Source organism: Heteronotia binoei, chromosome 8, assembly GCF_032191835.1.
Source record: "Heteronotia binoei isolate CCM8104 ecotype False Entrance Well chromosome 8, APGP_CSIRO_Hbin_v1, whole genome shotgun sequence".
Lineage (NCBI taxonomy): Eukaryota > Metazoa > Chordata > Lepidosauria > Squamata > Gekkonidae > Heteronotia > Heteronotia binoei.
In genome coordinates, this window is record NC_083230.1 from 120,020,256 (window position 1) to 120,037,227 (window position 16,972).

Here is a 16,972-nt window from a genome sequence, read left to right on the forward strand (position 1 = left end):
ACAAATTTAAATTACAAGATGAGGCAGGCAATGATATGTAAAAATTTCAAGTGCTGTCAGTTCTCATGCAAATTACTGCACCTAGTGGCTTTTGGAGGAGTCTTTTAAAACTCATGAAAACTTCTACAATACGAGTTTGAAACGCCTGTAGAGAAATGACTGGATCAAAACTAGTTTGAGAAAAACGTTGCTGCAGCAGCGCCAGAACTCATCTTACCGAAACAAATGTAGATGCTTCGGGCAGCAACGATGCAAAACAGTTGTGAGAACATTAGGTAATGCAAAAGGTGAGTTTGCAATGTGGTGATAGAGCATCACAAACTGACAGTGTAAAAACACCCGTAGTCTGGAGATGAGCTGTAGTTCTGAGGTCCTGCCTGGAGTCTGGCATTACTAATTAACAATTCAGCCATGACATGGCAGTTGAAGGAAAAAGTTACAGCTGAGAATAGATACACACAACTTTGTTCCATTTCCAGGTCAGGGTTAAGATAAAACAGAAGGCTGAAAATAATCAGTTGTCATTATTTATATATTTCAGGGGTGGCCAACGGTAGCTCTCCAGATGTTTTTTGCCTACAACTTTCATCAGCTCCAGCCAGCATGGCCAATGGCTGGGGCTGATGGGAGTTGTGGGCAAAAAACATCTGGAGAGCTACCATTGGCCACCCCTGATATATTTGATTACCAGGTCATCTGTGCAGTTTCCCACCAAAGTGTAATGTACAGATGTTAAATGTACATGTTTCTCCCACAAAACAGGGTCTTTGACAGGAAAAGGGTTCTCACCTTGAAATATCCCTGTGGAAAAGCCACATTCTAATTTGGACCACAGTTCCACCCACTGGGGAACTTTTTTTTCCTCTCTCAAACAGCCAATAGAGGAAGTTCCTTGCCTTCAATAACCTGCTCCCCTGCTGAGACGCTATTTAAGCAGTGCCCGGAGTAAAAAACGTTATACTTTCGTGCTCTCCCTGAAGGCAAAAATCAACCCACCTGGCCTAAACCTTCCAAGAGGTAAAACAGTTTCCTTCTCTTAAAAAACGAAACCAAACTCATTAGAGTCTGGATCTAAAAATCAGAGGCAAAACGAGATTTTTTTTTTTTAGAAAGCGGGCGGTTCAGGGAAGGAAAAAGGGAATTGGTTTTGGAGGACTCACGACGGCTGTTGTTATTCTGTCAACGGGGTATTGTTTTTGAACAAAGCAGGAATCAAGTTGCACCTTTAAGACCAACCAATTTTTATTTCGAATGTAAGCTTTCGTGTGCTCTTAAGCACACTTCATCAGACGAGGAATCCAGCACAGTGTTTTCTTCTGATAAGTCTGGCAAACTGTTCAGATCTCTTTCCAGGACCGAAACTTCAGAAGGGTTAGCTGTGTGATTCTGTTTATTTTGGTTCGCTTATTTTGAGAGCTAGTTTGCTGTAGTGGTTAAATGTGCGGACTCTTATCTGGGAGAACCGGGTTTGATTCCCCCCTCCTCCACTTGCAGCTGCTGGAATGGCCTTGGGTCAGCCAGAGCTCTCTTATCTGAGAGAACCAGGTTTGATGCCCCACTCCTCCACTTGCAGCTGCTGGGATGGCCTTGGGTCAGCCAGAGCTCTCTTATCTGGGAGAACCGGGTTTGATTCCCCACTTCTCCACTTGCAGCTGCTGGAATGGCCTTGGGTCAGCCAGAGCTCTCTTATCTGGGAGAACCAGATTTGATTTCCCACTCCTCCACTTGCAGCTGCTGGAATGCCCTTGGGGCAGCCATAGCTCTTGCAGAGGTTGTCCTTGAAAGGGCAGCTGCTGTGAGGGCTCTCTCAGCCCCACCCAAATCACAAGTGTCTGTTGTAGGGGAAGAAGATAAAGCTGACTTGGAGAAGGCATTTCTCTCTTTAAATCGCTTCTCCAAGCCAAGCCAGCTGGAGACTTGGAGAATGCATTTAAAGTTTCCTTGAAGTCTGAAATCAAAGACTCTGTCTGAAAGAGCTACACTCGAATCTGGCTGTTCTGCTGTATGGCAACACAGCTCCCCTCTGAAACTATCTGCCCGAAAGGGATGGGCTGCCCTCCACAAGCAACCAGCTCTCCCCCCCCCCAAAGGTACTCCCCTGGGCAAGCACCGATGGGGTGATGTCACATCACAATGTTACTGACCCATGGGGTAATGTCACAACACAATGTTTTCACGGCAGTCTTTTTACAGGCTGGTTTGCCATTGCCTTCCCCAGGCAGTAGCAAACCACCCCGTAAAAAGTCTGCCGTGAAAATGTTGTGAAAGCAACGTTACCCCAGAGTTGAAAACGACTGGTGCTTGCACAGAGGACTACCTTTACCCTTTTTTTTTTGCCATTGCCTTCCCCAGTCAGCTGGAAGCGGCCCCGTGGCGCAGAGTGGTAAAGCAGCTGTACTGCAGTACTGTGATCTGAACTCTCTGCTCACGACCTGAATTCGATTCAGGTAGCCGGCCCAAGGTTGACTCAGCCTTCCATCCTTCCGAGGTCGGTCAAATGAGTCCCCAGCTCGCTGGGGGGGAAGTGTAGATGACTGGGGAAGGCAATGGCAAACCACCCCGTAAAAAGTCTGCCGTGAAAACGTTGTGAAGCAGAGTCGTAAACGACTGGTGCTTGCACAGGCGACCTTTCCTTTCCTTTCCCCAGTTGGCTACACTTTACACCCAGCAAGCTGGGTACTCATTTGACTCATTTTTACCAACCTCGGAAGGATGGAAAGGCTGTGTCAACCATGAGCCGGCTACCTGATCGCTGCTTCTGCCAGGATCAAACTCAGGTCTTGAGCAGAGCTTGGACTGCAGTACTGCAGCTTTACCATGCTGCGCCATGGGGCTGCTCTACCTGCCCTACAGCTTTCTAATAAATGTAGCTCTCATAGCACCAGTGATCAAAGACCTCCCGAGTACTTTGCATGCAAATGGCTAAGAACACCTCTGCTCGGATACACATTCCTGAGTGAAGCTTGCTGGAACGTGATGTTCCAAGGGTATCCGCGCAGTACATTTTTTCTCTCTCTAAGGGGAGAGAAGGGAAAGGTTCAGTTAACTGAGAGTGTGGCTGTCGTGGGACGACTGCATGTAGGTATCCGTATTTCTTCGCATACACGGAGCGCTCTTAAAGAGTCCCCGAATTGGCCTTGGAATGCAGGTTACCTTGTTCCATGATAAACCCTCCCCTTCCTCACCTGGCCCTAATCCAATCAAAACACCCCCCCCCCACACACACACACACACACATGGTTGCTCCTTAATGGTCAAAGTACACACTGGGAGAATCAGAGAATTCTTATCTCAGCAGTAATTTAACCCTCAGAGACTGAAGAACCTGGAGAGGAGGTGGCTGAGAGGTGATTTTCAGTCCTGGCCCCTGCCTGGTGGAATGAACTCTCCCTGGAGATCCGGACCCTGCGGGATCTGCTTCAATTCCGCAGGGCCCGTAAAACAGAGCTCTTTCACCAGGCTTTCAGCTGAGGCAGTGGGCGTCACTTGTTACCGGCCTCCCCCCCTCATTCCATCCCAGCGCTATAAGATCTGCTGGCCCTGGACAACAGGTCCCATCTGTGAGGCAGAATCTGCCACCTTAGCCTTTGTAATTTTAGATTTTATATATTTTAAATTGTTGTTGTTTTTTACTGTTGACTGTTTTTATGACGTAAACCCGCCCTGAGCCTGTTCTACGGGAAGGGCTGGCTAAAAATCGAAATAATAAATAAATAAACGATCACCATCTTCAAGTACTTGAAGGGCTGTCCTATAGCACCAGGGACTGGTTTTGTGGAAGACAATTTTTCCATGGATCGGGGACAGGGGGCAGGGGGCAGCGATGGTTTTGGGATGATACGATTGTGCACTTTATTTTGGTGTGGCGGTTAAGTGAGCAGACTCCTATCTGGGAGAACCGGGTTTGATTCCCCCCTCCTCCACTTGTACCTGCTGGAATGGGCTTGGCTCAGCCAGAGCTCTCTTATCTGGGAGAACCGGCTTTGATTCTCCACTCCTCCGCTTGCAGCTGCTGGAATGGCCTTGCGTCAGCCAGAGCTCTCTTATCTGGGAAAACCGGGTTTGATTCCCCACTCCTCCACTTGCACCTGCTGGAATGGCCTTGGGTCAGCCAAAGCTCTCTTATCTGGGAGAACTGGGTTTGATTCCCCACTGCTCCACTTGCAGCTGCTGGAATGGCCTTGGGTCAGCCAGAGCGCTCTTATCTGGGAAAACCGGGTTTGATTCCCCACTCCTCCACTTGCAGCTGCTGGAATGGCCTTGGGTCAGCCAGAGCTCTCTTATCTGGGAGAACCGGGTTTGATTCCCCACTCCTCCACTTGCACCTGCTGGAATGGCCTTGGGTCAGCCAAAGCTCTCTTATCTGGGAGAACCTGGTTTGAGTCCCCCCTCCTCCACTTGCAGCTGCTGGAATGGCCTTGGGTCAGCCAGAGCTCTCTTTTCTGGGACAACTGGGTTTGATTCCTCACTCCTCCACTTGCAGCTGCTGGAATGGCCTTGGGTCTGCCATAGCTCTCGCAGAGCTGTCCTTGAAAGGGCAGCTTCTGGGAGAGCTCTCTCAGTCCCACCCACCTCACAGAATGTCTGTTGTTGGAAAGGGAGATTGTGAGCCACTCTGAGATTCAGAGTGGAGGGCAGGATATAAATCCAGTGTCGTTATCTTCTTCTGATTATTACACTGTAATATATCATGAAATAATTATACAACTCACAGACCGGTTGCTAACAGGCCACGGACCGGGACCGGTCCACGGACCAGGGGTTGAGGACCCCTGCTATAGAAGATGGTGCAGAATTGTTTTCTGTGGCCCTAGAAGGTAGGACCAGAACCAGTGGGTTGAAATTAAATCAGAAGAGTTTTCGGCTAAATGCTAGGAAGAACCTCCTGATGGTTAGAGTTCCTCGGTGGAACCAGGCTTCCTTGGGAGGTGGTGGGCTCTCCTTCCTTGGAGGTTTTGAAACAGAGGCTAGATAGCCGTCTAACAGCAATGCGGATTCAGTGCATTTAAGCAGATTGTGAGAAGGAGGGCAGGAAGGGTCGCATTAGTGCTTAGTTCGAGTGGGCCTTACTTACGTGCCCAGGGAAATGCTGATTGCCAGTCTGGGCTCTGTTAGCAACCTTTTTCTAGGCCAGTTTGGCTAGGGATCCTGGAGCGTGGTTAGCCATCTTCTGGGCCTGCAGCAGGTGCCAGTGGTTGTGTGTGTGGAGGAGGGGGGAGGTATTTTTGAGTGTCCTTCATTGTGCAGGGGGGTTGGACTAGATGACCCTGGAGGTCCCTTCCAACTCTATGATTCTATGCATTTTGCCCGGCCTCTGAATTTTCTGCAGATACTCAGTAAAGCAGTCTACCTCCACAGTGAGAGTGTTGGATATTGTCTTCTTGCACAGCGTCTGCCATACATGAAACATGAAGCTGCCTTACACTGAATCAGACTCTTGGTCCATCAAGGCCAATATTGTCTACTCCAAGGGTGTCAAACTCATTTGTTATGAGGGCCGGATCTGTCATAAGTGAGACTTTGTTGGGCCAAGCCATGTTGGGCTGGGCTGTGTGTGTTCCTTTTTTAGATTAGGTAGCAGAGAGATTTATTTTATAAAGGATGCAGACAAACACAATTAAACTTAAAACATGCTTAAAACATTGGCACTCGGTCTTAAAGGTGCATTCTTTGTATGTCTCCCATGGGATCCAGGGAACTGGGCAAAGGAAGCTCTGGCTCTTTCCTTCCTTCCCCAGGAGACCACAAAGGAAAGGAGCCTCAGCCAACAGAAGGAAGAGAGGCTTGGCTCAGTAGCTCTGCTGTGCAATTGAGAAAGCATGGCAAAGCAAGCTCTGCCTTCTCCCCTCCCTCCCCAAGGAGAATGGAGAAAACAGAGGTTTTGGAGAAACCGGTGGAGAAAACAGAGGTTTTGCTCTGCAGCTCCTGTGCGATTGAGCAAGCCTGGCAAGGCAAGCTGTGATGCAGAAGGAAGCAAGAGAAAGGGAAAAGGAAGCAGATGACAGCCAGTTGCTCGGGGGCCTGATAGGAGCCCTCTGGGGGCCTGATTCGGCCCCCGGGCTGCATGTTTGACACCCCTGGTCTACTCAGATTGGCAGCAGCTCTCCGAGGTCTCAGGCTGATGTCTTTCCCATCACCTAATCCCTGACTTTTTAAAACTGGAGATGCCGGGGATTGACCCTGAGACCTTTGCATGCCACGCAGATGCTCTACGACTGAGCCATGGTCACTCCCTCTTCACACCCAGGCCAGCCAATGACAAGAGAGACTGTTTAACCTCCCCAGGAAACTGATGGAGGAGAGGTCAAGCAGCTGGTGACTTTTCTGGTATTAATCAAGGCTTAGCTTCTGGCTGGTTTGCCGGTCATTATACTGTATCCTTCTTTTCCTCTCAACCACCCCTGAGAAGATATAAGCATCGGGGGGGGGGGAGAGATAGAGAAAAGCCACCAGGTGTTTATGACACCTTTCTTTGCCAGGAATGTCAACATCCAAAGCAATCAAAACCTGGACCTTTCCAGAAATGAGTTTCAAACATGTCACCAGATCGTGTTTTGTATGAGGACAACTGCTTCGTTACCCTTGTCTTTGACATTCTTCCCACCGCCAAATAACCAAAGGCTTTCTGAATACTGCCTCTTCTGCACTACCCCAGCTGTCGATACCGTCTTGCTAGCCTCCAGGTAGACAGTGGCAGGTCTCATTTTGGGCAGGAGTTCACAGGGAAAGAATATAAGAGAAGCCATGTTGGATCAGGCCAACGGCCCATCCAGTCCAACACTCTGTGTCACATAAGGACATAAGAGAAGCCATGTTGGATCAGGCCAGTGGCCCATCCAGTCCAACACTCTGTGTCACAGAAGAACATAAGAGTAGCCATGTTGGTTCAGGCCAATGGCCCATACAGTCCAACACTCTGTGTCACATAAGAGAAGCCATGTTGGATCAGGCCAATGGCCCATCCAGTCCAACATTCTGCGTCTCATAAGAACAGAAGAGAAGCCACGTTGGATCAGGCCAGTGGCCCATCCAGTCCAGCACTCTGTGCCACATAAGAGAAGCCATGTTGGATCAGGCCAATGGCCTATCCAGTCCAACACTCTGTGTCACAAAGAACATAAGAGAAGTCATGTTGGACCAGGCCAGTGGCCCATCCAGTCCAACACTCTGTGTCTCATAAGAACAGAAGAGAAGCCACGTTGGATCAGGCCAGTGGCCCATTCAGTCCAACACTCTGAGTTACATAAGAACATAAGAGAAGTCATGTTGGACCAGGCCAGTGGCCCATCCAGTCCAACACTCTGTGTCACGTAAGAACATAAGAGAAGCCATGTTGGGTCAGGCCAATGGCCCATCCAGTCCAACACTCTGTGTCACGTAAGAACATAAGAGAAGCCATGTTGGGTCAGGCCAGTGGCCCCTCCAGTCCAACACTCTGTGTCACACAGGAACCAAAAAACCCAGGTGCCATCAGGAGGTCCATCAGTGTGAGGACACTAGAAGTCCTCACACTGTTGCCCCTCCCAAGCACCAAAAATACAGAGCATCATTTGCCCCAAACTTTTGGGGCTCTGGAACCTCTACATTGTACACTTTCTCTCTTATTCCTCCCCCTCCCCCCCACAAATACTTGCTTCTGGGCTCCATTGTTCAAATTCCCTGTGAGGATTTTGCTGAACTCTAAGACTGGACAAACTTTCTAATATTGTCCCCCACAAAAAAATGGGAAAAGAACCAAAACATATAAAGCAGACAGATGGAAATCTTCCTCATGCCACTGTGGCCACATAGGAGAAAGTCATTTAAAAAGTATGATAGGAATAAAGTTTTATTATGACAATTATAATTCAAGGAGTGTTTAAAGGTAAATGCTGAACTGATATAATTGAGTACACCTTCGGTTGATGTCAGGGGTGTGTGGCATATGCAAATAGGTCACCTAGTTTTGTCCTTGTTAAAGAGGAAGACAAAAATAATCCTACTGAGGACAAATACTTGCCCTCCTGCCTCTATAAGCTGTATATTGTTGAATTTGTGCTTTCTTGCCTCTCTGTCTAAACTCTAGCAGTCCGGGCCCACAATGTTGCTGGTTTTCCTCTTCGTCTGTGTGGGCTGGCTCACCATGCCTGGGGACACAGAGGTGGTGACTTCTTTCAAAGAAACCTGCCCCGAGTTTTTCTTCAGGGAAACCCCTCCGAGAATCGGACACACACACGCATACATGGTTCCGATCTGCCAACGTTACAGAAACCAGTACCGTTACGCCACCTTGTATGACCAAGCGAACCGCATCCCCATCTACTCGGCCTACATCTACAACCCCGGGACTGCAAAGAGACCCAATAACTGGATGGTGGAACCACAGGTAAGATGGGGGGGGGGGGGAGGAAGCTTGATGCCTTGGGACATATCTAGCTTTTCCTAGGGTTGCCAACCTCCTGGTGGTACCAGGAGGTCTCCTGCTATTACAATCTCCAGACAATCAAGATAAATTCTCATATTATTTAGATATAAATTATATATATCTAATATACAGGTATTGTTTTTTCTGCCCTCCTAGGAAGGCGAAAAAGCACCAGGCTATTGTACAGTACCTGATCCCCTCGACTGATGAAGTGTGCTTAGAGAGCACACGAAAGCTTACGTTCTGAATAAAACTTGAAGACATTGGATTTAAATCCCGCCCTCCACTCCGAAGAGTCTCTGAGCGGCTCACAATCTCCTTTACCTTCCCCCCCGCCCCACAACAGACACCCTGTGAGGTAGATGAAGATATTGGATTTATATCCCGCCCTCCACTCCGAAGAGTCTCAGAGCAGCTCACAATCTCCTTTGCCTTCCTCCCCCACAACAGACACCCTGTGAGGTGGGTGGGGCTGAGAGAGCTCTCCCAGAAGCTGCCCTTTCAAGGACAACCTCTGCCAGAGCTATGGCTGACCCAAGGCCATTCCAGCAGGTGCAAGTGGAGGAGTGGGGAATCAAACCCGGTTCTCCCAGATAAGAGAGCTCTGGCTGACCCAAGGCCATTCCGGCAGCTGCAAGTGGAGGAGTGGGGAATCAAACCCGGTTCTCCCAGATAAGAGAGCTCTGGCTGACCCAAGGCCATTCCGGCAGCTGCAAGTGGAGGAGTGGGGAATCCAACCCGGTTCTCCCAGATAAGAGAGCTCTGGCTGACCCAAGGCCATTCCAGCAGGAGCAAGTGGAGGAGTGGGGAATCAAACCCGGTTCTCCCAGATAAGAGTCCTCATACTTAATCACTACACCAAACTTGATTGGTCTTAGAGGAGCAACTAACTCACCCCACACTCTGTGGAAAACAACAAGTTAAATTTTACCAGAGAACTATTTTATAGAGTGATAACTAATGTCCTGCATGGTACGGCATAAAACAGAAGAAGAGAAGCGGTTCGCTCACAACTGAAAAAGAATGCTCAGAGATGCAAATTAGTATCCTCAAACCAAACAATGAGCAACATTACCTCATCTTCACATTACCTGATATGCTGTCAACTTAGGGTTGCCAAGTCCAATTCAAGAAATTTCTGGGGACTTTGGGGGTAGAGCCAGGAGACATTGGGGTGGAGCCAGGAGCAAGGGTGTGATAAGCACGATTTAACTCCAAAGAGAGTTCTGGCCATCACATTTAAAGGGACCACACACCTTTTAAATGCTTTCCCTCCACTGGAAATAATGAAGAATAGGGCACCTTCTTTGGGGGCTCACAGAATTGGACCTTTGGTCCAATCACTTTGAAACTTGCAGGGTCTTTTGGAGAGAGGCATTGGATGCTATGCTGCAAATTTGGTGCCTCTACCTCAAAAAACAGCTCCCCCACAGCCCCAGATACCCATGGATCAATTCTCTATTCTCTATGGGAATTGGTCTCCATAGGGAATAATGGAGTGTCCAGCAGACATTTCCCTTCCCCCGTCCCCCGCACTTTCTGATGACCCTGAAGTGGGGGAGGCCCTCGAAACTGGGAGATCCCCTGCCCCCACCTGGGCATTGTCAACCCTATGTCAACTTGTGAATCCTAACAGTTCCCCCTGGAGAAAATGGCTGATTTGGAAGGTGGACTCTATTATACTCCACCCCCAATCTCTGTCATCATCATTCAGTCTCCACCCCCAAACTTTCTGGGTGTTTCTCAACCTGGAGCTGGCAACATTAGAAGATGGGTGGAAGCACTGCTGCAAACGGTCACTTTTCTCTACCCTCCCAGGAAGGCGAAAAAGTACCAGGCTTTTGTACAGTACATGTTCTCTGCCCCAAGCCGCTTAGAGTTGGGGTTGCCAACAGGGCTTTTTTTTTTTTTTAGGGGAACGCAGTGAAACTGAGTTCCAGAACCTCTTCAAGGAAACAAAATTCTTTTAAAAAATTTAAAATGTGTGGCCAAACCTGCTTAATGTAAGAGCCACATCGAATAAATTTCAGATATTGGAGAGCCACAAGACATGAATGTCAGATGTTTGAGAGCTGCAAGACAGGAAGGAAGGAAGGAAGGAAGGAAGGAAGGAAGGAAGGAAGGAAGGAAGGAAGGAAGGAAGGAAGGAAGGAAGGAAGGAAGGAAGGAAGGAAGATTGCTTAACCTTAAATGCTTAACCTTAAACCCGGAAGATTGCTTAACCTTAAACCCGGTTCTCCCAGATAAGAGAGCTCTCCCAGATAAGAGAGCGCTGGCTGACCCAAGGCCATTCCAACAGGTACAAGTGGAGGAGTGGGGAATCAAGCCCAATTCTCCCAGATAAGAGAGCTATGGCTGAACCAAGGCCATTCCAGCACATGCAAGTGGAGGAGGGGGGAATCAAACCCGGTTCTCCAAGATAAGAGAGCTATGGCTGACCCAAGACCATTCCAGCAGGTGCAAGTGGAGGAGTGGGGAATCAAACCCGGTTCTCCCAGATAAGAGAGCTCTGGCTGACCCAGGGCCATTCCAGCAGGTGCAAGTGGAGGAGTGGGGAATCAAACCCGGTTCTCCCAGAGAAGAGAGCTCTGGCTGACCCAGAGCCATTCCAGCAGGTACAAGTGGAGGAGTGGGGTATCAAGCCCAGTTCTCCCAGATAAGAGAACTATTCCAGCAGGTGCAAGTGGAGGAGGGGGGAATCAAACTCGGTTCTCCCAGATAAGAGAGCTCTGGCTGACCCAGGGCCATTCCAGCAGGTACAAGTGGAGGAGTGGGGTATCAAGCCCAGTTCTCCCAGATAAGAGAACTATGGCTGACCCAAGGCCATTCTAGCAGGTGCAAGCGGAGGAGTGGGGAATCAAACCCGGTTCTCCCAGATAAGAGAGCTCTGGCTGACCCAAGGCCATTCCAGCAGGTGCAAGTGGAGGAGTGGGGAATCAAGCCCGGTTCTCCCAGATAAGAGAACTATGGCTGACCCAAGGCCATTCCAGCAGGTGCAAGTGGAGGAGTGGGGAATCAAACTCGGTTCTCCCAGATAAGAGTCCGCCCACTTCACCACTACACCAAACCGATGGGCAGCGGGGGGTTCGAGAGCCAGAAAATATGTGCAAAAGAGCCACATGTGGCTCCCGAGCTGCAGTTTGGCCAGCCCTGGTTTAAAAGTTCATGTGTTGCTCCTTCATTTCTCTCTTGAGAGTTCCGGCACCTCTTTTTCCAGAAAAAAGCCTGGTTGCCAGCTTCCAGGTGGAAGCTGGAAATATCCTAGAATTGCAGCTGGTCTCCAGGTTATAGGGATCATTTCCCCTGGAGAAAACTGGTGAGCGGGTGACAATGTGGCAAATGTTCAATGTTGGTAAGTGTGTGATGCAGCCTGAATGCAGCATGGCTTCTCTCATGTTCTTAAGTGACACACGTTCTTAAGCTAATGGGATCTGAACTTGATGAGGCTGACAGCGGAAGAGATCTTGGGTCATAGTGGACAGCTCAATGAATGGGTCAACCCAGGGTGCTTCAATGGTAAAAATGGGAGGGACGGTGGCTCAGTGGTAGAGCATCTGCTTGGGAAGCAGAAGGTCCCAGGTTCAATCCCCGGCATCTCCAACTAAAAGGGTCCAGGCAAATAGGTGTGAAAAACCTCAGCTTGAGACCCTGGAGAGCCGCTGCCAGTCTGAGTAGGCAATACTGACTTTGATGGACCCAGGGTCTGGTTCAGTGTAAGGCAGCTTCATATGTTCATATATATGTTCATATGTTCAAACAAAAAGGGCAAACTCCATGGTAGGGGTTATTAGGGAAGGGATGGGGTCGTTTTGTATAAAAATAAGTGGTGGAGCTCATTAGCATAACTCAATAACATATGCTGCCCCCCCACCACCAAGTCTACTTACGTCCAAAAAGCACGCAAAGTGGTGCACGAGGATTATTTTCTGATAAGGACTTGTTTAAATGATTAAGAGTTGGACCACTTTCCCTATGAAGAAAATTTAAAACGCTTGGGACTCTTCAGCTTGGGTAAGCATCGATTGAGGGGTGACATTGTAAAGTTTTACAAGATTACGCTTAGGTTAGAGAAGGTAGAGAAAGTAGTACTTTTCTCCCTTTCTCACAATACAAGAACTCGTGGGCACTCCATGAAATTGCTGAGCAGTCGGGTTAGAACTGATAAAAGGAAGAACTTCTTCACCCAAAGGGTGATTAACATGTGGAATTCACTGCCGCAGGAGGTGGCGGCGGCTACAAGCACAGACAGCTTCAAGAGGGGATTGGATAAACATATGGAGCAGAGGTCCATCAGTGGCTCTTAGCCCCACATGTTGATGAAACTCTGTGTCTGGGGCAGTGATGCTCTGTATTCTTGGTGCTTGCGGGAGTACAGTGGGAGGGCTTCTAGTGTCCTGGCCCCACTGGTGGACCTCCTGATGGCACCTGTTATTTTTTCAGACACTGAGTGACACAGTATTGGGCTGGATGGGCCATTGGCCTGATCCAGCGTGGCTTCTCTTATGTTCTTATGCTTAACATTGCGTTCTGTTCACATGTGCTTATGAGATATCTTCATTTGATTTCATGAAGTCGATTTTCGCTTTGCCCAATCTTCCTATTTATGAATTTTCAAGGAATTTCTATATATGAATCAATAATTACATCCTTACTAGTTTCACACAATTGTGTTTCTTGGTCTTTACAGTTTGATATTTTATTTATCAGACACAGGGGTGAAATTCTAGCAGGAGCTCCTTTGCATATTACGCCACACACCCCTAATGTAGCCAATCCACCAAGAGCTTATAAGACTCTTTTTTTGTAAGCTCTTGGAGGATTGGCTACATCAGGTGGGTGTGGCCTAATACGCAAAAGAATCTCCTGCTGGAATCCCGCCCCTGATCATACATAGCCATTTTGCTTTTCTCCTTTGACACTGTGTAGCTTTTGTTGTGCTATAAGGGAAATTAGAACGCAGGCAGAGCTGGCTCTGCCACTAGGCAGACTAGGCCATTACCTAGGGCGCCAGACTTCTGGAGGGGCCTGAATTGGGTGCTCCCTCATGTGACTCGGTGATGCTATCAGTGCAGGAGGGGGCACCATAAGTTAGCCTTGCCTAGAGCCCCAGACGATCTAGGGCCAGAGCCGAATGCAGGAAAACTCTCACTCTCCGTTGTCATTTGAAGTTTGGCTTTCGGCAACTCTCCCACTAGGCAGCTTCAAGAGAGGAATGGATAAGCATATGGAGCAGAGGTCCATCAGTAGCTATTAGCCACAGCTTATTGTTGGAACTCTCTGTCTGGGGCAGCGATGCTCTGTATTCTTGTGCTTGGGGGGGGGGGCACAGTGGAAGGGCTTCTAGCCCCACTGGTGGACCTCTTGATGGCACTTGGCTTTCTTGGCCACTGTGTGACACAGAGTATTGGACTGGATGAGCCATTGGCCTGATAAAACATGGCTTCTCTCATGTTCTTAAGTGACACAGAGTGTTCGACTGGATGGGCCATTGGCCTGATCCAGCATGGCTTCTCTCATGTTCTTATGTGACACAGAGTGTTGGACTGGATGGGCCACTGGCCTGATCCAACATGGCTTCTCTTGTGTTCTTATGTGACACAGAGTGTTGGGCTGGATGGGCCACTGGCCTGACCCAACATCGCTTCTCTCATGTTCTTAAGTGACACAGAGTGTTGGACTGGATGGGCCATTGGCCTGATCCAACATCGCTTCTGTCATGTTCTTAAGTGACACAGAGTGTTGGACTGGATGGGCCATTGGCCTGATCCAAAATGGCTTCTCTCATGTTCTTAAGTGACACAGAGTGTTGGACTGGATGAGCCTTTGGCCTGATCCAGCATGGCTTCTCTTGTGTTCTTATGTGACACAGAGTGTTGGACTGGATGGGCCATTGGCCTGATCCAACATCGCTTCTCTCATGTTCTTAAGTGACACAGAGTGTTGGACTGGATGGGCCATTGGCCTGATCCAACATCGCTTCTGTCATGTTCTTAAGTGACACAGAGTGTTGGACTGGATGGGCCATTGGCCTGATCCAAAATGGCTTCTCTCATGTTCTTAAGTGACACAGAGTGTTGGACTGGATGAGCCTTTGGCCTGTTCCAACATGGTTTCTCTCATGTTCTTAAGTGACGCAGAGTGTTGGACTGGATGGGCCATTGGCCTGATCCAACATGGCTTCTCTCATGTTCTTAAGTGACACAGAGTGTTGGACTGGATGGGCCATTGGCCTGATCCAACATGGCTTCTCTCATGTTCTTAAGTGACACAGAGTGTTGAACTGAATGGGCCATTGGCCGCATTCAACATGGCTTCTCTTATGTTCTTATGGCCCTGCTGGTGGACCACCTGATGGCACCTGGGCTTTGGCCACTGTGTGACACAAGAGTGTTGGACTGGATGGGCCACTCCAACATGGCTTCTCTTATGTTCTCATGTTTAGGGCAGAGATGCTCTGTATTCTTGGTGCTTGGGGGAGGCAACAGTGGAAAGGCTTCTGGAGTGCTGGCACCTGATGGCACCTGAGTTTTGACCACTATGTGATACAGAGTGTTAGACTTGATGGGCCACTGGCCTGATCCAACATGGCTTCTCTTATGTTCTTATGTGACACAGAGTGTTGGACTGGAGGGGCCACTGGCCTGATCCAACATGGCTTCTCTTATGTTCTTATGTGACACAGAGTGTTGGACTGGAGGGGCCACTGGCCTGATCCAACATGGCTTCTCTTCTGTTCTTATGTGACTCAGAGTGTTGTACTGGATGGGGCATTGGCCTGATCCAACATGGCTTCTCTTATGTTCTTATGTGACACAGAGTGTTGGACTTGATGGGCCACTGGCCTGATCCAACATGGCTTCTCTTATGTTCTTATTTGTGACACAGAGTGTTGGACTGGATGGGCCACTGGCCTGATCCAACATGGCTTCTCTTATGTTCTTATTTGTGACACAGAGTGTTGGACTGGATGGGCCACTGGCCTGATCCAACATGGCTTCTCTTATGTTCTTATGTGACACAGAGTGTTGGACTGGATGGGCCACTGGCCTGATCCAACATGGCTTCTCTTATGTTCTTATGTTTTTTTCAAAGCTGGTTGATTTATCATTGCAACCCGAAATGGCTTCGGAAGGGTCCCTCCTGAAAAGATTCCGTGCCACGCAAGCAGAGCTTCGGTACAGCCAGGCCGTCCTGCAAGATTACAAGAACTTGACCGGCTACAACCGGGGCCACCTTAACCCCAACAGCCACCAACCCGACCTGGACGCCAAAAAGGCCACCTTCACCTTGACCAACATCGTCCCTCAATACATCAAGCTCAACGGCGGCTCCTGGAACAACTACGAGCAGCAGACGATGCAGAGCAACACCCAAGGGTGCCGGGAAACCTTCGCTGTAGTGGGCGCGGTGCCTGGGAACAACTATATCGCTGGGGGGAGGGTGAACAAACCCAGCTACCTCTGGTCCGCGGCCTGCTGTTACGTCAACAACAACCACTTGAGGTCATGGGCCATCATCGCCGCCAACGATAAGGACAGGGTAGAAGAGCTCACACTGGGGCAGCTTGAGGAGGAACTGGCAGAGCTGTATCAGGAGGACAGCATCTCCCTGTTTCACGGTGACTGCCCCCGGTAATAAGGCAGTGGCTGCATCTCTCAAGTGGTCACAGGTGACAACCCGGAGATCTCCCGCTATTACAGTTGATCTCCAGACGACCAAGATCGGTTCTCCTGGAGCAGGGCTTTTTTTTTTTGTAGCAGGGACTCCTTTGCGTATTAGGCCACACCCCACTGATGTAGCCAATCCTTCGAGAGCTTACAAGGCTCTTTGTACAGGGCCTGCTGTGAGCTCTTGGCGGATTGGCTACATCGCGGGGTGTGACCTAATAGGCAAAGCAGTCCCTGCTACAAAGAAAAAAAGCCCTGCCTTGGAGTGGTGGACTCTATGGGGTTATATCCAGCCCCCTCCATCCAGTTCCCTCCTCTCCCCATACCCTGCCCTCCCGAAGTACCACTCAAAAAATCTCTAGGTATTTCCTAATCCAGAGCTGGGAAACCCTAGATCCGTCCCAGAGAGTACATTAAACTGATACGGCAGGGTTGCCAACTTCCAGCATGGCCAATGGTAGCTCTCCGGATGTTTTTTTGCCTACAACTCCGATCAGCCCCAGCCATTGGCCATGCTGGCTGGGGCTGATGGGAGTTGTAGGCTAAAAAAACATCCGGAGAGCTACCGTTGGCCACCCCTGTGATACGGCAATCTCCTCTTTCCAAAACCGCTTGCTTCGAATATTTCAATCTGAAGTCAGAAATCAAATCTAGGCTGGTTAAGGTCCCTGCTCTGGACCTAGGGTTGCCAACTCTGGGTTGGGAAATTCCTGGAGATTTTGGAGGTGGAGTCTGGGATGGGCAAAGTTTGGGGAGGGGAGGGGCCTCAGCTGGGTATAATACCATAGACACCACCAGGGTTTTTTTTTTCCCCTTGAGCAGGAACGCACAGGAACACAGTTCTGGCTGGCTTGGTGCCAGAGGGTGTGGCCTAATATGCAAATGAGTCCCTGCTGGGCTT

General features: G+C 49.2%; 1 protein-coding gene across 1 annotated transcript; it reads left to right on the top strand.

Annotated features, from left to right (window-relative positions):
• Positions 1-959: 959 nt before the first annotated feature.
• On the top strand, positions 960-16,066 carry LOC132576639 (endonuclease domain-containing 1 protein-like). Its single transcript, XM_060246005.1, has 3 exons — positions 960-1,017; positions 8,066-8,365; positions 15,497-16,066. Exons 2-3 carry the CDS (start codon positions 8,081-8,083, stop codon positions 16,037-16,039), a joined length of 828 nt encoding a protein of 275 aa, XP_060101988.1. The 5' UTR covers positions 960-1,017; positions 8,066-8,080; the 3' UTR covers positions 16,040-16,066.
• The last annotated feature ends 906 nt before the right edge of the window (positions 16,067-16,972 follow it).